Source organism: Lepidochelys olivacea, assembly GCF_965140295.1.
Source record: "Lepidochelys olivacea isolate rLepOli2 genome assembly, chromosome: 5".
In the NCBI taxonomy this organism is placed as follows: Eukaryota; Metazoa; Chordata; order Testudines; family Cheloniidae; genus Lepidochelys; species Lepidochelys olivacea.
The window spans coordinates 25,050,473-25,071,820 of record NC_140415.1 but is presented as its reverse complement, the minus strand read 5'-3'; the positions used below and the strand labels follow the sequence as shown (position 1 = coordinate 25,071,820).

General features: G+C 40.8%; 2 protein-coding genes across 9 annotated transcripts; one reads left to right on the top strand and one right to left on the bottom strand.

Annotated features, from left to right (window-relative positions):
• Positions 1-1,539: 1,539 nt before the first annotated feature.
• BRIX1 (biogenesis of ribosomes BRX1) lies at positions 1,540-11,556 on the bottom strand. Its single transcript, XM_084627928.1, has 10 exons — positions 11,322-11,556; positions 9,299-9,410; positions 8,106-8,149; positions 6,175-6,245; positions 5,452-5,501; positions 5,277-5,350; positions 5,120-5,170; positions 4,727-4,828; positions 4,068-4,196; positions 1,540-2,031 (listed from the first exon to the last, which is right to left on the bottom strand). Exons 1-10 carry the CDS (start codon positions 11,469-11,471, stop codon positions 1,768-1,770), a joined length of 1,047 nt encoding a protein of 348 aa, XP_084484054.1. The 5' UTR covers positions 11,472-11,556; the 3' UTR covers positions 1,540-1,767.
• Positions 11,554-20,342, top strand: RAD1 (RAD1 checkpoint DNA exonuclease). 8 transcript variants are annotated; one of them, XM_084627936.1, is made up of 7 exons: positions 11,554-11,639; positions 12,874-13,073; positions 13,717-13,977; positions 15,800-15,890; positions 18,029-18,287; positions 19,165-19,263; positions 19,611-20,342. In XM_084627936.1, the coding sequence occupies exons 3-7, from the start codon at positions 13,783-13,785 to the stop codon at positions 19,792-19,794; spliced, it is 828 nt and encodes a 275-aa protein (XP_084484062.1). In that variant the 5' UTR covers positions 11,554-11,639; positions 12,874-13,073; positions 13,717-13,782; the 3' UTR covers positions 19,795-20,342. The 8 variants fall into 8 exon arrangements, with proteins under 8 accessions (XP_084484062.1, XP_084484055.1, XP_084484060.1 ...); XM_084627929.1 differs by having other exon boundaries at positions 11,556-11,639; positions 15,800-15,908; XM_084627934.1 differs by having other exon boundaries at positions 11,571-11,639; positions 12,877-13,073; positions 15,800-15,908.
• Positions 20,343-21,348: the final 1,006 nt, after the last annotated feature.

Here is a 21,348-nt window from a genome sequence, read left to right as displayed (position 1 = left end):
TAAAACGTGGATGCAGAAGTTGAAAGGAAAAGCTAAATGACATTAAAACTTTTAGTCATGGAAAATTAGTTATGGATGAAAAATTGAATGTCCAAATGTGGATTTAGATTTACTTTATAAGCTTAAGGGTAAAAAAGAGACAGTAGCTATTAAAAATGAAGTATACCTGTATATGGATGAAAAGTAGAGTTGATTTTGTCAAATATACACAGATGGGTCCAAAAACAAATTTGGAATTAGTATATTTAAAAGAATATCCAATTTTGAAGCAGTCATGGCAGCCAAACTAGTAGACATTATGCTACCACTAACTTAGATCTGGGAGATACATCCAGCAGCCGTGGAAATTTTTCAGATTCAATCTCAAGCCTTATGGTGATAAATAAAGGGTGTCTCAGTGATTTAATGTCAAGTGATTTAATCAATGAAACTATATTTCTAATAACAGAATTAGTACAGATAGATACAGAAAAAAATTCTCACAGGTGCTGAAAAAATTTTACAAGTGTGTGATTTATTAATTATGCTAGGAGCTGTGCAATCACAGAACAAAAGGGCAGTCCTTGCCACCAAGGGCTTACAATCTATTTATAGATTATAGGGTTTATAAGGTGCACTCCTCCTTCCCCCTCCCCCCCCCATTTTATTTTGGGTAAACATTTACTTAACAAGAGCAGCTCATTTTTTTGTTACAGAATCTCATTTACCAGCACTGATTTCTGGTGCATGCATTGCACACACTGTTAACTAACTGCAGGCCTGACTGTGCTCTTGCTAGTAATAACTTTAAAAAAAGTTAATAGAAATGTCATTGTTTCTAAATAACACATTAGAAATTGATTCTGTGCAGAAGTGTTAATAAATAATTGAGCTATTAAAAAAACAAGGCCCAAGCTAGGACAATAGTTTCTTCAGTGTTAGTTCTTTGGGGGTAGAAACAGTCTTTTTGTTCTGTGTTTGTACAGCACCTACCACACTAGAAATTAAAACAACAGAGAAGGGTGAAATATCAAGGAGCATCAGCACTCACAAAGGACAATGTTCCATTGTATCTTTGAGTAACAGCAACACAAGGACAGAACACCAAGTAAACATGTTTTGCCCCCTTTTCTATGAAAAAAAATCACCCTGTGATCAAAAAAAAAAAATCACATAATCCTCTCTCTTCTTCAACAACTGTGGGATAGGGTGGGTAACTGGCCAAGAAAAAAAATGAACCAATACTGTAGGCATGTTGCATCTTTTAAAAGAGAAAGTTTACTTGTATGTCAGAAATGTAATATAAATAAGATCTTGACTACTGATGGACGGGACCGGGGAGCTAAACTTCTGAACTATGGCTAGTGGGTAAGCACCCAAATTCCTTTAGGTAGTGCTCCCCTGCAAAAAACAAATTAAATTGTAAGAAATTTTTGGTCAGACTTTCTTATTCCCCTTTTGTTGCTGCCCCGCAACCCCTTCCCCCTGAAATCCCCATATTTCTCTAAGAGCCTTGTAAGGCATTAATGTATCTATTATTTGGAAAACAAACAAACAACAAAAATACCAACAAATTTTATTTAAAACACACAGTCTGAGATAAGATGAGTCCTAGAGCAGAAGAAATCCATATCTGATTTTTCATTTACTCAAAGTTGGTGGCAAGCAGCTGCTGACTTTAAAAAAAAAGATAAGAGCCTATGCAAGATAGCTCTGAAATATAGCTAAAAACGTAAGTATGCAAGACTAACAGATGACTTTTTGAAGTTTGCTTAAATTTTTTCCATTTTACACTCCCACCCCGGAAAGTTTTTTTTGCCTCTTCCTTTGTCGTTGAAATAATTTCTTTTTCTTTTTCAAATTGACTTTTAGCTGTGGTTTCACCAACTCTATTTCCAATGGTTTTTCCTCTGCTGGAGTTTCAAAGACAGTTTCAGTAGGATCTTCTGGAATAATTGTCTTTTCTTCTTTTTTCCTAAGTTTCTGCAGGTCCTTCACTTGCTGTTTTTCTCTGAATTTAGCAGCTACAGCCAATCTTGTCATCCGCCGATGCTAACAAAACAAGAAAAGTAAGTTAATGCAGTTGCACTGAAAGGCAGAAAGACTCATCTAACAAGGTGATACTGCAAAAAGTTCACATACGAGTTCACATTCTACAATACAAGTGGAGACAGAAAACCATCTTAAAAAGATCACCCTTCAACTGGCAAATTCCTCAGCATATTGCCATCTTCTCATTGAGAGATTAAACAACTCAGCATTATTAGTTTCATAAATCTGCTCAGTTCACATGCCAGTGATTATTTTATCCTAAAATTATAACCTATTAAGCGTGTTCATAGAATCATAGAAGATTAGGGTTGGAAGAGACCAAAGGAGGTCATCTAGTCCAACGCCCTGCTCAGAGCAGGACCAACACCAACGAAATCATTCCAGCCAGGGGTTTGTCAAGTCTGGCCTTAAAAACCTTTAAGGATGGAGATTCCATGCCCCCTCCAGGTAACCCATTCCAGTGCTTCACCACTATTCTAGTGAAACAGTGTTTACTAATATCCAACCTAGACCGCCCCCACTGCAACTTGAGACCATTGCTCCTTGTTCTGTCATCTGCCACCACTGAAAACAGCCAAGCTCCATCCTCTTTGGAACCCCCCTTCAGGTAGTTGAAGGCTGCTATCAAATCCCCCCTCACTCTTCTCTTCTGCAGACTACACAAGCCCAGTTCCCTCAGCCTCTCCTCGTAAGTCATGTGCCCCAGCCCCCTGATCATTTTCATTGCCCTCCGCTGGACTCTCTAATTTGTCCACATCCTTTCTGTAGTGGGGGTCCCAAAACTGTATGCAAAATCCAGATAAGGCCTCACCAATACCAAATAGAGGGGAAAGATCATGTCCCTCGATCTGCTGGCAATGTTCCTGCTAATGCAGCCCACTATGCCATTAGCCTTCTTGGCAACAAGAGCACACTGCTGACTTATATCCAGCTTCTCATCTACTGTATTCCTCAGGTCCTTTTCTTCAGAACTGCTGCTTAGCCACTCAGTCCCTAGTCTGTAGCAGTGCATGGGCTTCTTCCGTCTTAAGTGCAGGACTCTGAACTTGTCCTTGTTGAACCTCAGATTTCTTTTGGCCCAATCCTTCAAATTTGTCTAGGTCAATCTGGACCCTATCCCAACCCTTCAGCATATCTACCTCTCCCACGCACTTTAGTGTCATCTGCAAACTTGCTGAGGGTGCAGTCTATCCCATCATCCAGATCATTAATAAAGATGTTGAACAAAACTGGCCCCAGGACCAACCCTTATGGCACTCCGCTGGATACTAGCTGCCAACTAGATATCGAGCCGTTGATCACTATCCGTTGAGCCCGACAATCTAGCCAGCTTTCTATCCACCTTATAGTCCATTCATCCAATCCACACTTTTTTTTAAACTTGCTGGCAAGAATACTGTGGGAGACTACCAAAAACTTTGCTAAAGTCAAGATATAGGTCACGTCCACTGCTTTCCCCATATCCACAGAGCCAGTTATCTCATTGTAGAAGGCAATCAGGTTGGTCAGGCATGACTTGCCCTTGGTGAATCCATGTTGACTGTTCCTGATCACCTCTCTCTCTTCCAAGTGCTTCAAAATGGTTTCCTTGAGGAACTTCTCAATGATTTTTCCAGGGACTGAGGTGAGGCTGACTGGTCTGTAGTTTCCTGTGTTCTCCTTCTTCCCTTTTTTAAAGATGGGCACTATATTTGCCTTTTTTCCCATCGTCCGGGACCTCCCCCAATCTCCATGAGTTTTCAAAGATAATGGCCAGTGGCTCTGTAATCATATCAGCCAATTCCCCCAGCACACTCAGATGCATTAGATCTGGACCCATGGACTTGTGCATGTCCAGCTTTTCTAAATAGTCCTTAACCTGTTCTTTCACCACTGACGGCTGCTCACCTCCTCTCCATACTGTGTTGCCACATTGAGGCCCCTGATCCTGCAAGCTGATCTCTTAGGAGCAGGGGTACACTCATACAGAACAGCTCGTGCAACCAAGGCCTTAGGAATTTGTGAAATGCAAGTAAAACCAAAGACAAGACTATTACCATGTTTGGGGACTGGTAATGTGGATTCTCATATAGAGTTGGTCCTCCAAAGCTGCCCTGGAAAATCTTTATGAGATTTAAAACAAAACGAGGTCCAATTTCTACAAGAGCTGCATCTTCTTCGATGATCTGTAATAAAAATAGCAAACACCTTCATTTGAGATTCCTGTGCTGGAGTTATACATATACATTCTTTAAATATTTTACACAGATGAATTCACAGGTGTTCAAGCACAAAATCTAATGCAACTAATTTATGTTAAGCATGTGAAATGGTAGTTTTAAGTCCACTATAAAACATTTTGAAATCACCTTTTTGTATAAGTGGGGCTGATGTCAGCATATCCTGGTAATAGTTAAAGGTTTCCTTTCAATTTACTGGTTTCAGAGTAGGAGCCTTGTTAGTCTGTATTCGCAAAAAGAAAAGGAGTACTTGTGGCACCTTAGAGACTAACAAATTTATCTGAGCATAAGCTTTTGTGAGCTACAGCTCACTTCATCGAATGCATTCAGTAGCTCACGAAAGCTTATGCTCAAATAAATTTGTTAGTCTCTAAGGTGCCACAAGTACTCCTTTTCTTTTTTCAATTTACTGTATTTCATATATATCATCCCATACATTTAGTGCAATCTTTAAAAAGTCAGTGGAAACAACCAACCTGATAGTTTCGAAACCAGATTCTGTTGTCTGTGATGGAGAACGTGAATACATGATCTACAAAAGGCTGGCTTTTGGGGTGATACTGTGGCGTACTAAAAATCTGTAACAAAAGACAAAAACAAATTTCTCATCTAAAATGATCAAGAGTCCAAAATACAAAGTTTAATTACCTTTGCATTCATCTTGTTTTACTATTTAACATCCTGATCCTGCAGAGACTTACGTATGTGAGTCGTTCCATTGACTTCAAGCACATGCGTAAGTCTTTGCAGGCTTAGTGTGTAAGTACCAAGACACACACAAGCAACTTGCAATATGTTTTAAGCCTGAAATATAAGCACAAAGATTGTAAGATGCAAGAAATCCCAAAACCAAGTTGGCACGTACTGACCTGAATAAACAACTCTTTTAACAGAGCATAGTGTGCCTCTTGATCAAACACCTAGAAGAGAAAAATACAATTTTATGAACACACACAAGGCAACAGCAGTATAGAGAAAAAGAAAATCAGATACTGCAGATCAAGCAATCTGAAATCCTGTACTTGCCGTATCAAAGGACAGAAGAGGCCGTGAGCCTCTCAGGCAGTTTCCAGTCATCTTCAGCTCTGCTAGGGTATGAACTACAATGATTTTGAACAGTTTTAGTATTTAAACATTTTTTCTAAGAAAAAATAAATAAATACAAGCAGAAGAAGTGACTTAATCTGAGAGCTCAACTTACTATTCTGTACTAAAAATTTGGCTGATGGTCCTTGAGGTGAATTTGAAAGCCTGAAACAAAAGACATCCATTAGTAATGGCAAGAAAAATAAATACTTTAGAATTCTATAGTAAATTTCAACCAGACTTTTTACTGTAGTAGTTTTAAAACTGGCTTTTGTTGTGTATAAATGGTAATTCATTTTAGATATTTTAATAAAAAATGGCTTAAGGTATGTTCAGTAGACCTCAAATGATGAGGCTTCATAGAAAATAGTGTTTAATTTACACTTATTTTGCTGCTTTTAAAATTTTTAAATAGCATTTTTCTACATAAAGCCAATCTCATTTACTCTTGCCACGACTGCCAAGACCTGAAGTATTCTATAGGAAGTTTGGCTTAAATTTCTGCAGCAATCCTGTAGGGAAGACTGGAAATTCTGTGGCAGCTCAGGTATACTCAAATATAAATGTATTTAAAAAAAAAAAAATCAGTACACAAACGCCACAAGGAATAGTGGAACATTTCTCTTCTGGCAAGCAACAGCCAACAGAGGGAAAGCAAGTGCATGCTACCATATGAGCAAGTTTAACTGTACTTTTTAAAAATGTCACTCTTGAAATGTATGGATCACTAAAGGTGTAAATCTTCAAACTGTAGGATGTTTTAAATAGAGTTCTAGTTGGAATACAAGCAACTATGATTATAGAGGGAGATTTAATAAAGCATAATGTATTTTCTCACCACATGTAGAGATCCTGTTTCTTTTTGGCTTCAAAAAATATGCACTTATTGCAGTTTTTTATTTCACAAATCTATATAAAAAGAAGGCATATGACAAATTAGCTATTAACAAAGCTCTATGGATCTTTTCACAAACCTTCCAAATCTGTCTCAAGTATTTCTGTCCTAATATGAAAATATGCAAACGTTTTGCATTAGTAGTTAACACCTGGTGCCTGCAGAAAACTCAGTTTTAAGTAATAGTCACCTTGAAAGGCTTTTAAATTATTTTTATTCCCAGAAGACTACCAACACTCCAGTGGATGGGGCATTAGACTGTCAGGGCACCTAGGGTCTAGTCTCAGCTCTGCCACTGGCCCACCATGTGGCTTTCTTCAGGCAGATCTTTTGACCTATTTGTGCTTCAGGTTTCCCAACATAAAATGGGGGAAACACCCTCTTTTGTAAAGCACTTTATATTGGTAGATTGCAGAGTGATGGAACAAAATCCCCATATGCTCATATGCCCATATGCTCAGGGTTTAGCTGATCGTCATATTTGGGGTCGGGAAGGAATTTTCCTCCAGGGCAGATTGGAAAAGGCCCTGGAGGTTTTTTTGCCTTCCTCTGTAGCATGGGTCACTTACTGGAGGATTCTCTGCTCCTTGAAGTCTTTAAACTACGATTTGAGGACTCCAATAGCACAGATATAGGTGTGAGGTTTTTTGCAGGAGTGGTGGGTGAAATTCTGTGGCCTGCGTTGTGCAGGAGGTCAGACTAGATGATCATAATGGTCCCTTCTGACCTAAATATCTATGAAAAAAAATGCTTCTATTCTATATAGGTTCTTGTTCTTGAAATTAAGTTTCTCTTTATCAATAGAAAATTTCCTATTTCAAAATAAGAGGCCTCATTTAAAAAAAAAAAAAAAGAGTTCATGAATAGCAATCATTTTAATCCATGAAGTTACTTAATACATTCCACCAGCAGCACGCCAGCATGGGGGAGGAGATAAGGCCAGAATAGGCTTGCCAGCCTACCCTTCTTCTCCCTTCCCTCAACTAGAAAGGGTACCAGGGGACTAAAGCACAAAAGAAGCAATAGCAGTTCTTTCATAGGGGTAATGATTCAAAGGCACTAGCTCCCAAAAGTCTTTACTCCATCACAAAAGCCACAGACACTTGCAGTGTCTTCACTCTCTATCAGCTCATCTTTTCTCGTGGAAGTCTAAACTGCTTTGATTCATCTCCACTAATGGATCCACCCATATTGCCACTTAGTTCAATTCACTAGCTATACCACATGTACTCCTTATTGCCTCCTTCAGCCTTGCACAAAAAAGCACATCCCTACCACCAATTAAATATTTTAAGATTGAAATTACATATGTTCTTGACAAAAACCAACCACAACGGTTTTTAATCTTTGTAACCTTGTCCTCCTTCCATCAGCCCTTTTCTTGTTTGTTTTCATCCAGTAATGTTTTTTATTCAAAGTCTTTGCAGCCATGGTATATTTACACCCAAGATACAGATATGCCACCCTAGGACTCTATTCTGTAAGCCTTTTGTGCACAGAACTTGTATTGATTTCAATAGGAGTTCTGCATACAGAGTGCTTTCAGGACCAGGTTCTTGCGTATGTCAGATCATGTCTAACAAAAGTGAGGACTAAAGCATGATTATATCAATATTTTACTTACTAGTCTTCGTTTCAAAGAGTCAGAATTAAATACAGGAAAGTGAATGAACCTATTTTCTACCCAGAAGAATTACTCTAATTACTTCCTGTGGTTTAGCAAGTAACTCAAACAGCAGGACTTGGACTCTTTGTGCTGCATGAAGTAAACCAAAATTCTCTTTTATTTCAACATCACTTATCTGGCCCTCTTCTCTGTCTCACACAATTTCCAAAAAGCCAAAATATAAATATTAGTTTAGTCATGCCATTACCTCATTAATTACAAACAGCTTATCTTTACGGTCCATTTTAGTGTCTGTAAACAAAGAAAAAAGTACCACTGAGCAGTCTTGTATGCTTTTGTATATTACAAGGGACACCAGCCATTTAAAAAAAAAACAACCAAAAACAAAAAAGCTCCCACTTTTCTGAAAATTTCACCTCCTTTTAGGACAGAAAGACTAAGCATTTTCTCAATGTTTGTGTTTCTCAGCAGTTTGCATATAACTCATTTTCACTGTTGATATTATTTCATCTCTTACTCATTAATTGGGTTTCTGTTAACAAGTTTTTGCACATACTAGCTTAAGGCCACAATCCAGCAAACACTGAAACATGTTGCATTATGCATGCAAGTAGTTTTTCTGAAGTCACAGGAATAGTGAAACATAAAGCAAAGCACGAATTTGAGTGTTTGCAGAATGGAGGCCTAGTTTCCTAACAATCTTATTTAGAATCCAACAGTTATTCTGTGCAGCAATTGGGGTAAATAATGTCAATGACAGTGAGCCATATAAATTAAGAATTATGCACCACCTTCAAAAAGCAGGCTGTTGGAGGCAAGTGGTGTAATAAACTAGAATATCCCAAAACACTGACCAAGTTAGATACAAGCAGTACCTAGACCAGGGGTGGGCAAATTTTTTGGCCCAAGGGCCACATCGGATGAGAAACTGTATGGAGGGCCGGGTAGGGAAGCCTGTTCCCCCAAAACAGCCTGGCCCTGGCCCCCACCCCCTATCACTTCCTGCCTCCTGACTGTCCCCTTCACAACCCCTGATCCATCCAACCCCCCCTGCTCCTTGTCCCCTGACTGCCCCCTCCCGAGACCCCCTGCCCCAAACCTCCCCTCCCCGGGGATCCCACCCCCATCCAACCCCCCCGCTCCCTGACTGCCCCAACCTATCCACACCCCCGCCCCTGACAGGCCCCCTGGGACTCCCATGCCCTATACAATTCCCACTGTTCCCCAACCCCTGACCACCCCAGAACCTCCGCCCCATCCAACCGCCCCCTGTTCCCTGACTTCCCCCCGGGATCCTCTACCCAACCCCCACACTGCTGCACGCGCTGCCTGTGCAGCAGCGTAGCTGTGGGAGGAGGGGGAACAGCAGGGGAGGGGCTGAGGGCAAGCCTCCCAGGCCAGGACGGGCCGTAGTCTGCCCACCTCTAACCTAGACCCTACCTGCTTTAGAGTGGGGCATCAACGTTCGCAAGTCTTGCATTAGATGTCTCGTTCTGAAGTTTATTCCTCTAGAAGAGAAAATAAGCACCCGCTCTTTGTTTTTCCATTTACCCTAAAAGAAACACAAAGTTAAGCTGAAAAAAAAAAATGTTTCTAATCTTAAACTTTTTAAGATCAAAGTTAATATTTAATCAATTAAGATATTTCAAATTTTTAAAAATCTGCATTTGTGCAGAAGTTTCCAATTAAAACAAAGTGCTGCCTTTTCAATAGGCTGCAGAAATTATATGTGCTTATGTGGATAACTCTGATCTTCCACACTTGAGTACTTAATTCCTACACAAAGGACCCTAATCAACTCAATGTTTTCAGTGCTAAACTATGGATATTCGAGGCTGCTCACATAAAAATTCCCCTCTTAGGCTGTGATAAACTTCATGTATCAGGGTGCACCTGCTTGCAGACAGGAGGGGTAAGAGGCCATGAAATCTATTTGTTTTCCCATTTAAACAATAACCATGAGGGTCAGGCATAATACAGGAATCTACACTGACAGAATACGCAACTTAATATAGCAAAATGACATTAAGTGCATAAAAGTTAAACTGCATATAGTGATAATACAGAAGTGTTTATCTTGTGTAGTTTTAAGGTGAAGGAAGAGTTAAGAACTTAGAGAGGAGTGCCATGCGATTCACTCAAGAAAGTACTTTGAAAATCCCAGCCATTCAGTCCATTCCAGAGACAACAGCTGTTGCTTCTAAAATATTTTTATGATCTCTAGGAATAGTTGTCTCTGAAAGGGAGAAAATGGCAATATCCCCAGGGAAGGCATCCTAATCCTCCTTTTGAGTTAGCAACAGAATAGTGAGGGGCTTTGATTAAACTCCTCCCTCCCCTGGACATTGACAAATGGCTCTGCAGCAATCTGAGCTGTGCAGAAAGCCAATAATACTAGAAGCACAGTAGGTCATCTCAGTCACAAGAAAAGGCCGATCTGTTGCTTTCTCTACGAAGTGAATTGAGAGCCAGGGAGTTGTAAAGGAGCACAGGATAAAAGGGTCTGCTGCAAACAAATCCTCTGTTAATTCAGTACAGAAGGCCCAGGTAGCTTCTATGGACTATAGGATTTCCAATTTCAACATGCAAGTTATTTAAAAAAAACTGAAAAGCTGTCAAATGTACAACTTCTGAACCGTGTCATTTGGGATGCTCCCTAAATAAAATAGTCACTAAAACTAGCTATCAAGTCCTTGTGCAACACTTTATGATTTGTTTTAACTCTGATAATATTTTAGGATGCTAGTATTGCTATATTGCAATTGCATTATATGATCCAGGGCGGCCCTTCATGTGCCTGGATGTGGTATCTCCATGGTATTAGTAACTAGGGTATTCAAGATATCTGTGCAGATCATGACAGCATATCAAAGCCCTGGCTGGGATGATTTAACTGGGAATTGGTCCTGCTTCGAGCAGGGGGTTGGACTGGATGACCTTCTGGGGTCCCTTCCAACCCTGATATTCTATGATCATAACCTTGCTTTGCACACCCATATGAAGAGTTCGGGTGACCACACAGAACGAGGCAGTACATGTCTCTGTGGAGGGGCTGCAACCAGCGATCTGCTCCCTTCCACGCCAAGCCCTGCAAGAACACCGAGGACTCAGAGGGAAGAGAGCTGCTTCTCTAATAAGAGACAAGGTCTCTAAATGGTCTGAGGCTAGAGAAGGGTGATCTCCGGCCCGTGGGGAGTTTCCCCTGAGGAGAGACAGCCTTCCCCCGCCTCCCCCCAACAGTGCGGGCCCTCCCGCTCCCGCAGCGGGGATAGCGAGTAAGAGGGACCAGCCCAGAGCTCCTGCCCCAAAAGGGAGGATACAGCCTAGGCCGCCCCGGCCTCTTACCCTCCGCGCCGTACAGGGACCGGCGGAGACAGTCCGGGCCAGCCACATACCCCGGGGGGGGGATGGGGGACGACGGATACAGGCCTCGGGCAGGAGCGGGATCAGCCGCTGTTTTTACCTTAGAGATAGGAGCCGGGACGCTGTGCTCCTCCCTCTCCGCTCCCTGCGGGCTTGGCTTGGCCGGCGGCCCGGTCCCATTCGGAGCCCCTCTAGCTCGTTTCCTCGGCCGGGTCGCAGCACCTCCACGCTTCCTCTTGGCCGCCGCCATCTCGCTTGCACATGACCCTCACACCGGAAGCTGAGCTCCCTTTCTACAATCTTCCGCTCCTCTCTCTATGGTCCTGGCGGCCGGCGGGCCTCGTTGTACGACAGCCGTAAAGCAGGGGGCGAGCACCTAACTGCGCCGTAGGGAGGACTCGCATCGCGTGTGACGGCGGTAGGCGGGGGCGGGCTCCCCGGGCGGACCCCCGACCCTTGCTGCAGCGCCCCGCCCAGCTCTGCCCCTGGGCCGCCGGTTCCCCAGCGGGGGGCTCAGGCGCTGGGACGGGCCCACGGGCCGTAGGTCTGTGTCCGCTGCTCAGTGCCTCGTGCAAAGGGGCCCGGAGTCCCGATCCCTCTAGCTCCGCGGCTCTCAACCCCAGGGCCGCGTGTGGCCCGGTCAGCGCACAGCTGTGACCCGTGTGGCAGCCTCCGGGCCCTGCAGGTGGTATAGCCAGTGTGTGGCTGCGGGTGCTGGTCAATGGGCTTGGTACCTCTGCTCTGGCTCTTGTCACCGCGGGCTGTAATACGCACCCGTGCTTGGGGAGCGTACTGAAGGCGAAAAACAGGGCACAGAGTTTGGCCCACGGAGCACCAACCTCGGTATGGTGGAGTCCCTGGCTGCGTGTGATGTAGACCTGCGCGAGATGTAATGGTTCTGCAGACTTTTAACTGATTTAATGCTAATGATCAGACACAACACGGGGTAGGAGTCACCTTGGTCCTGCATTGCAGCACAGCAGTGACGAGGAGGGGAACGCCGGGAATCCTGTTCGCCCCGCTGAGAGGCTGCTGAAGATTTGGGAGACGGAGGGGGGGTGTTACGACCTCATCCCTGGAAGAATATGCATAAAACTAATACTGCACATGGGGAAACAAAAAATACAGTAGCACAAAAAAGAATGAGTATAATGTCCAAAAGGAAGCAGCCGCTTTAACCTAGAGCTTTGTGAATGGAAGTGAAAGGCTTTCTGTTAAATTTAAATCAGAAGAATGGACTGTAAGGTGTGTTAATAGCACTAACTTATTTCTGCTCACAAAGTGGAGTACAGCCATTTTTTCTTATCAACAGCAGGAAAAAATTAGTGGTGAAATTAAAACTATCGTGCTTCTTCACGGTAATGTTCATCCTTTAAAGTAGGCATAGAAATAGAGATAGGAGGAGCTTTGCAGAGATTTTCACCATTGACTACCAAAAGATTTTGGGCAACGAACTGCCCTTCGTGTCATTGAAAATCTCCCTGACAGTGTCTGCTTGTATGACACCTATACATGTGCTCATAATGTCAGTAGTGCCCATCTGCTATTGAAAGTGAATTGTAAAGGAAAAATATGATTGTGGACTTTATTTCTTTATGAAGTGTGTATGAAAATGGATGTAATGTCATCTTTCTGTTTTTGTTTGTTTACAGTAGAAATACCAGATCTGACTTTTTTCCTGGATGACTGGAGAACTGGAGTAGGACAGGAGCATCGCACTACGCTGAAATCGCAGGTGACACTCAGCATTCTTCCCAGGGAGAAGACACCTGGGAATGGGAAAGCTGCAACTCAGCATTCCCACTAATGTGGGAAGTGTGTAGTCTTCCAAATAGTCCTCCAGAAGACCAAGGCAAGTTGGGACCTGATCTTTGTCATGTAATAAAAAAGCCTATTAATCTGTACAGTATTTATCAGCCTAAAGCATCAATAAACCACGTGGATACAACTTCTGTATTAGTTTGTTTTGCAGTTTGCCTATAATATGATCCTGTACAAAAAGGGAGATGCTACTTAAAGCAGTAAAGATGTAAATATATTTCCTTGCAAGCTGGATAGAACGAGGGGAGAGTAGAAGGATGAAATATCAGCTGTCTTTTCTTGCATTTTCAAAAACACAGGCCTCTACTTTGTGAGCTTTAGCTCAAATAGAGGGAAATTTGTGTGTATGTGTGTGTATATATATGTAAATAAAATGAACTGGTCTCATGGTCTATCCAGCAGGGGCCCGTGGTACACAGATATAGGAATATACTTGTGCATCTTGTTACTTCGCTATTTTAATAGTACTGGACCTCAACATCTCTCTCAGGTAGTAGAAATATCTATAATTTTTTTGGATTCTTTGTATATATTCCTGGTCTATTCATGAAATATTTAATTATACCAAAGCATTGCTGCCAGTACATCATCACAGCTTTGTGAAGCTTTTTTTCCCCCATGTTTCATCCATAAAGAGCAATTCACATTAACACAAGTATGTTGTCTCTTTTTAGGTTCTCTTTGAAACTACATCTTATACAGTCACAGGAAAGACGGGAGTGGTGAATGCAAACTAGATAATGCCCCTCTCCACTCAACCTGAAACTGGTGATGATCAGTATGTTTTAGTCACCAGTCTCGACAATGTCAGAAACCTCTCAAATATCCTAAAAGCCATTCATTTTAAAGACCATGCAACATGTTTTGCAACTACAAATGGAATCAAGGTTACAGTGGAAAATGCAAAGTGTCTGCAGGCAAATGCCTTTATTCAGGTAAGGAGCCTAGCACATCATCAGACCATCAGTACATCTGTGATCAGTCTTTCACATGTTTAAAATAGCAGTTTTTCCCTTTCTCTTGCATTTGTCAATGGCTTTCCCAGTGGACATTATCCAGTCAAATAAAAAAACAAGATGAGACCAGTGGGTCCAAGGTGTTAGATATTTCAGTTCTAGGCTTTCAAAAGTGCAGATGTTGACAATATTCAGAAATGCTGGAGTTAAGTTCTTGATGTAGCAGAGAGGGAATTGTTTTCCTGTTTTATTGGTACTATAGCATGTGAGAGGATCACCATTATTTTCACACTGAGTCTTGTATAAGCACATAGTATGAAGTCACTGTGAGATATGAGAGCATTAAATGAGCCAGGGAAGTATTAGACTAGAAGTACCTAAGAATGGAAACCAAGTATGTGATGGAAGGACTGTTGGAGAGAGTAAGGAAGTGCATGCAGTTTATCTTAGTGGATGGAGCGGAATTGTCAAAATCGTAGGCATAAGGTGGAGAATCTGACCCAGCGAGTGCCCTGCAATACTACTGGATATTAAAGTTAGAGATAGGGAAAGACCTTGCAGGTCATTCAGCGCATCCTCTGAGGCCAGTGTAGGATTGTTCACTATGGGTATATTCTCCACTGCTTTGTCTTATGTATTTATAGATGACTCATGATAAAGATCCCACCACTTCCCTAATGGAAGACAGTTTTACAGTTGAACAGAGCTCACTCTTGAGAAGCTTTTTACGAGTATTCAGCCTTATTTCCCTTTCCCTAATTCCATACCATTACTTCCAGTTATACCCTCTTGCTTGACAGTAAACATTTCCTCTCCATTGTCAGTGAGAGAGTTCATTATTTTTCCTTTTGAAATATCTTGTTGATCATCTCTCAAAATAATAGTAGTAATAATTTGTTTTATACATCATCTTCCATTTCATGATCTCAAAGTGTTCTGCATTCAGATTCTATCCACTTTTTAGGGAGTTCAGGTTTGTGTCTTAGGTCATCAAGCAATTACTGTGGTGAGCCCTACGGGACTGAGTTCACTCCCCTTAACATCCACCTCATTGCATCTCTCCTCACCTCTGAATATCACTGTAAATCATTTTTTTTCCAACATGTATTTAGTATGATTACCGTTGACCCTATGTTACCCTTTTCTGCTATCTCTAGTAATTTTTCATTTCATTGATTTCTCCCCCCCTAAAATAAAGTGGAGGGAGAATAAAAAACAAAATAAGAAAGGGAAAGAAGGGGGCAGAGAGAGAAAATTAGCCCCTTTCTCTAGTCTTGTTTAGTTTTATTTCTTTAAACAAAACATGGTTTCTTAAAATTCAATGTGTTCCCTTCCACCTGCTGCTGTTTGCTTACTTGACTGTCTTTAGATTGTGAGCTCCTCAGGGCAGAAATTGTGCTGCCTTCTGTTTTTGGAAGCACTGATCACACTGGGTGTACTGGAAATAAATGAGAAGTCTTGGTTTTATTGAAGTTGCACAGCACACTAAACATTTGCTGATTGGTGGGGAGATCTTTATACTTTAACATTTATAGCTTCTTATTAAACCGTAAAAGGCCACTGCTCAAATGTCATACTTATGTGGTTTTCTTTTGTCTAAATTATGTGTTAATTTTTAAAGGATCCTGACTATATGCTCTCATGTGCCACTTATTTGGCTCTTATTTTGTATCGTGTTGCGCTCTGAAGGTGAAAATTATGGATTTATAGAGATGATTGTTAAATCACTGCTACTGCAGAAAGGAAAACAAATGTATTTCTTCCATACACACTTTTTATCTTTTTTTGTTTGTTTTTACAGGCAGGGATATTTCAAGAATTTATTATACAGGAAGAGTCGGTGATGTTTCGAATCAATTTGGCTGTTCTTTTAGACTGCTTGACCATTTTTGGTACAAATTCTTTGGCAGGTATTGTGTGTGCATGTCCTGATCTGATGCCCTCAGTAATCATAAGCATGAAACCTGTGCTTCTAGCCACTTCTCAAAGTGGCTTCATGAAAGTGATCTTTCCCATACTAAGACACCCCCCGTGAAGAGCAGCTACCGTTGATTGATTAGGCCACATGCTAGCTTCTTCAGTTGCTGCAACTGTATGCTGTGATAATTGCTTGAGTGACCGGGGGGTAGGTACTTAACTGAATGCAGACACTGTGACAGAAGAGGTGGCAGTGGACACAGTTATAAGTAAAAGAGCAGTGAAAGGTACCCAATGAGAAGTTTCGAGTTTGGAAGACAAAATGTGTTCATAAATATAAGATTTGTAAGAGAAGTGGTAGAGGAATCTTGTGATTATACACAGATCTAGGAAATGTTAGGGGCTAGTCCTTGTCTATAACTACTGTAATAAGTCGACTCAAGATACGCTACTCAGAGTCGACGTAGCTTAGGTCAACTTGCCACAGAGTCTACAGCATGCTGTGTCGAGGGGAAACTGTCAACTTCCCTTACTCTTCTCGGAGAGGTGAAATACTAGAGTTGACTGGAGAGCGCTCTGCCATTGATTAAGCAGGTCTTCACTAGACCCACTAAATCGACACTGCTGCATTGATCTCAGCAGTGCTGATCTAGCTGTAAGTATAGACAACCCCATAGAGGGGCCAGTTGTTGCAAGTAGAAGGAAATCCATTAGTGGTGCAAGTTGGCTTTTATTTATCAAACCAACCACATACTTGGTGCTTATGGTCCTTTCTCTCTGTAGCTTTCAAACAGCTATTATAAAGATAGGTAAGCAGACAGGTTAAGTGACCCATTTTAAGCTCACCCTGTGAGTCAGTGACAGACTTTAGACAGGACCTCTGAAGCCCAGTCTTGTGATTAATCCATTAGACTTCAGCTATCCTAAACTGTTATAAAACATTCATATAAGTCGGTAATGGCTGTACACTCTTTCTAGGTACGGTAGAACCTCATAGTTACAAACTGATCAGTCAACCACACACACCTTATTTGGAACTGCAAGTATGCAATCAGGCAGCAGCAGCAGAGATGGAAAAAAAAGCAGCAAATACAGTACAGTACTGTGTTAAATGTAAATTACTAAAATAATAAAGGGAATGCAGCATTTGTCTTCTGTATAGTAAAGGTTCAATGCTGTATCGAATCAGTGTTCAGTTATAAACTTTTGAAAGAACCATAACGTTTTGTTCATTGTTATAAACCGAGGTGTTCGTAACTGAGGTTCTACTGTACTTCTTTGGCCTGCATTACATTATAGCATCTGATCACCTCAAAAACAATTAATTGATCTTCACAACATTTCTAAGTATTATCCCCATTTTACAGATGGGGAACTGAAAGAGAGAGACTGTTACTTGTCCAAGTTTGCACAGGATGGCTGTGGGAACTAAACCAAGATATCCTGAGTAGAATTCCAGTGCCTTAAGGACATGATTCTCCTTTCTCTAATCACATTCCTCAGTTAGTAAAAAGCCCCTTGCTTTTCGCCTTATGTCTTGGCGCCCATAAGGTATTTTGTATAGCCTCGCATCTTGTTGTGTTGTTTGTATAATTCAGGATGCTCTGTATTATTTCATATGCAGTTAGTTTTCCAGTGGATCACTTAAAAAAATGCCTTTTTTTCCTCAACTGCTATTTCAAATTTAAATATTGCACTATTTACATGAACTGTGAATTATTAATATTCCTTTGTCAAACATCCCGTTCTTATCTTTGATTTTACATATTAGAAGTTGAACTATCTTCCTGCTTGAAAATAGTTTTTCCAGATATGTTTTCTTAGGTGTTACTTATGAATTAGAATAGAGTAGTCACACCTTTCTCAGACAATTCTGCCATTGCACATTTGTATGAACTCTAATATCCTGGCTATTCCTATCCTGGGCCTTTTTGAAAAGAGACTGTCCTAAATTATGTGACGATTTTGTGATTGAGACAGAATTCAGTAAAGGTCTGAGACTAGACTGAGCATCATAAACTAATTTAACCTGTGATCTAAGCATGGCTAGAATCCAGGTCTCCAAAGGTTACACCATCTAGCTCTTAGAGTGCTAATTTTTTCATCATTTCAGGTACTTCAACAGCGCTTCGAATGTGTTACCATGGTTATGGCTACCCCTTGACCCTATTTCTAGAAGAAGGAGGTGTGGTAACTGTATGTAAAATTAACACTGAAGAACCTGAAGAGACACTAGATTTTGATTTCTGCAGTACAAATGTGGTTAACAAAATTATCCTGCAGTCAGAAGGGTTACGAGAAGCATTTGGTGAATTAGATATGACCAGTGAGGTCCTGCAGATCACCATGTCTCCAGACAAGCCTTATTTCAGGTATCAGAAACTACATGTCCATTTCAAAGGTTCATGTTTAGCAACTTAGTTGTTCTTCGATGTTTGGAATTATTGTTGCTGCTTATTCAACATTGTGCAGATCTGCACCATATTTGTTTAAATGTGCCTTCTGTTATAATGGTTGCTGCATCACATATGAAGACTTTAATTATTCAGACACGATACCAGGCAACCGTTGATTCCTTATTTCGCAACATTCCAAAATTTTCAACCTGAGGCTTTTGGCAATAGAATACATCATCATTTTAAGGTTATGGGCCAGCCTTGGGGCCAGCTTCAGCCTTAGCATAAGCAGATGCAACTCCTTTTATCTTGTATTTTGTAAACAAATTCCAGGATGTGTTTTGAATGCATTCATTTAGTATTTTTGGTTATGAAGAATTAAGTTCCAAGGTCTGCATGGCCTGGGTTGGAATGAAAAATCAGGAATTGTATGCTGTAGCTAGCACATAGGGGAACTCATGAGCTTTCCACATTCATGGCAGCTCCACAACTAGGTGCTGCAGAGCAGGTTTCTTTCAGTTTCTGGTGTGGCAGCAGATTGATTATTGTATGCCATTAGCACCTAGGGGTCACAGTCTTTCATTAGCGTAAGTCAGATTTCTTTGAAACCACAATCAGGTGCTATTAGGGGAACTCTGAGTTTGGAGTGCCACAAGATCTTACGCTTGTGATTCATTCATTAAATTAAATGCTGGCTGTGCTACCTCGTGTCTCATGAAGAGTCGGTAGTGTGTTGAAATCTTCTGCTTTGAGAATCGTCTTGATGTATAACATTACTTTGTTGTTTCCACTTTTCAAATTTGATAGTGCTAATATCAAATGCTTTGCTGAGTTGGTGCATGATGTCTTTTAGATTATCCACCTTTGGCAATGCAGGAAGTGCTCATCTTGACTATCCCAAAGACTCTGATTTGATGGAAGCATTTCATTGCAACCAGACCCAGACAAACAGGTCAGTGATCAGGACAGTGACCGTAGTAGTCTGATGACACATTCTGACCAAGAAGCTGAAAAAGTGGTTTCGTCAGCTACTGAAATGCCTGACTTTCCCTAGAACAGAGTAGTATTTAAAAATTTCCCTTTGACAGAAGTTGTTCCTCTGGTTAAAAGTTCAGTAATAAGAATTAGAGTATAAAGTGCACACTGTTGATGCAGTAACAGGGAAAAGTACTGTAAAAGCACTACTGTGGTTGGCTATGTTGCTAATTGGTTTTGTCAGTTTTGGTCCATTACTTGAGAAGAAGGTTTCAGTCACTGTTACATTTTATATACTTTAAAATGGCTTTTCTCTACCTGCAGGTACAAGATCTCTTTGCTGAAACCATCTACGAAGGCACTAGCTTTATCTTGTAAAGTATCTATTCGGACAGATAATCGGGGGTTCCTTTCACTGCAGTATATGATTAGGAATGAAGATGGACAAATCTGTTTTGTGGAGTACTACTGTTGCCCTGATGAGGACATTACTGAATCAGAACTATAGCTGTATGATATGGACTGTGCATTTCATTTATGGACATTCAGAATGATAAAATATTTCATTAAAAAACGTGAAAGTTACCAGATTGATAGCCCAGAAAATGGACACCCTGTTTATCCACAGAAAGGAGCAGAATAAGCAGCTACAATGAAGCTCCCCCCATATTACTTTGCAGATGTTTCTCACACTTGACCTGGATGGACCATCTGTAAAAGTGAAAAGGTAGCTTAATCGTTGGCCTCGGTGCTGAGGCTGAGAAGGGTGCTGTGATGTTGGTGGTTTTGTGATGTGCACACTTGTCCACTGCAAACTTGGAATGCTCACCAAACAGCCCCTTGAGTATTCTGTCACTATTGTCAGAATAATTGCAAACACAAGCAGTGCGGGAAATCTGAGACAGTAGCAGTATGTTAATCCACCAGTTTCTGGCCATGGTTTGCTCTGAGCATGGATGAAGCAATTACAGGTGGTGAATGTCTGAATGCTGGCTTGTGTTAGACAGTGGTTTGTTCAAATGATTTTAAAAAATAAAACTTTTTGTGAGACTACAAGTGGAGAGTGAAAATTGAAACTGACTTCTCAATAGCAGTAAATTGTGAAATTGCTCATCCTCAACTAGATTGAAGCCTGCTGTAACTTGAATTCCCTGGAATTTCATCAGGGATGATCTTGGCGCATTTTCCATAGCCGTGTGCTTGTGTTGTACTGGTAAATTAGCATAGAACCCAACATAAATCACTTCAGTACTTGGGCAGTGTCATTTTGATTTTAACTTCTTTTGAATTTTTTTAAAAAATTGACTAATACAACCCTTGCTATTGAAATTTGTTCTTTTATGTGTTCTCCCCAAACCCATCCATTCACCACTGCCTTCCAGATCAAAAGCACTTATTTATTTCATTTTTAAGGAAAAAGAGCATTGGAATATTTGTTTTGGAGAAGAAATAATTCCGAAGAATTTTATTGATTTTTTTTTTAATAAAATGAAACATTATAGCTTGTCACAATTGGGAAGCTAGTTGCCTTTAATGATAACAAACCTATACATATGTACCACATTAATATTTTGCTGCATTTAGAAATGCTTTTGTATTTTTTTAATAAAATAAAAGCAAAGTGAATGACTTGGTTCCTGGAAATAAAATGCTGTGATATAAAATTGACAGATTTTGCTAATTCCTAATCGCTATTTCAATGTCACACTGAATCAGGAAGAATGCTAGATAGTGGTTCAAGATATGGTGGATTCATATAATATTGATAAGTAGACAGACTTTCAATAACTTGCATCCTGTGCACACTTACTGAAATTACTTCTCCATCTTTTCAACCTTTTTCAAAAAGGGAGGATCAGAGCCAGGGCACAAATTGGTAAGATCACCAGTGCAAGAGATGGTTTCTTGCACAAAGGCTTAACAGCCACTCATTTGAGGGAAGCTGGTACTTGCCTTCTGAAGGAATGAGTTAATATTGACAAGTGAACCCCCAGTACTTCCCTGTTCAGTTTTACAAGCCATGAATCCCAAGTTTCAGGATTAAAACACATTTCTAGCAGTA

What these genes read in the sequence shown, in the direction of transcription:
- BRIX1 (XM_084627928.1), bottom strand. Translation starts at nt 11,471, where the DNA reads ATGGCGGCGGCCAAGAGGAAGCGTGGAGGTGCTGCGACCCGGCCGAGG. An exon ending in TCCCGGCTCCTATCTCTAAG is followed by an intron (nt 9,411 to 11,321) that starts GTAAAAACAGCG and finishes TGTTTCTTTTAG; the next exon opens with GGTAAATGGAAAAACAAAGA. An exon ending in TAAAAGAGTTGTTTATTCAG is followed by an intron (nt 4,829 to 5,119) that starts GTCAGTACGTGC and finishes CTTTTGTTACAG; the next exon opens with ATTTTTAGTACGCCACAGTA.
- RAD1 (XM_084627929.1), top strand. Translation starts at nt 13,783, where the DNA reads ATGCCCCTCTCCACTCAACCTGAAACTGGTGATGATCAGTATGTTTTA. An exon ending in TGGTACAAATTCTTTGGCAG is followed by an intron (nt 15,909 to 18,028) that starts GTATTGTGTGTG and finishes TCATCATTTCAG; the next exon opens with GTACTTCAACAGCGCTTCGA. An exon ending in AACCAGACCCAGACAAACAG is followed by an intron (nt 19,264 to 19,610) that starts GTCAGTGATCAG and finishes CTCTACCTGCAG; the next exon opens with GTACAAGATCTCTTTGCTGA.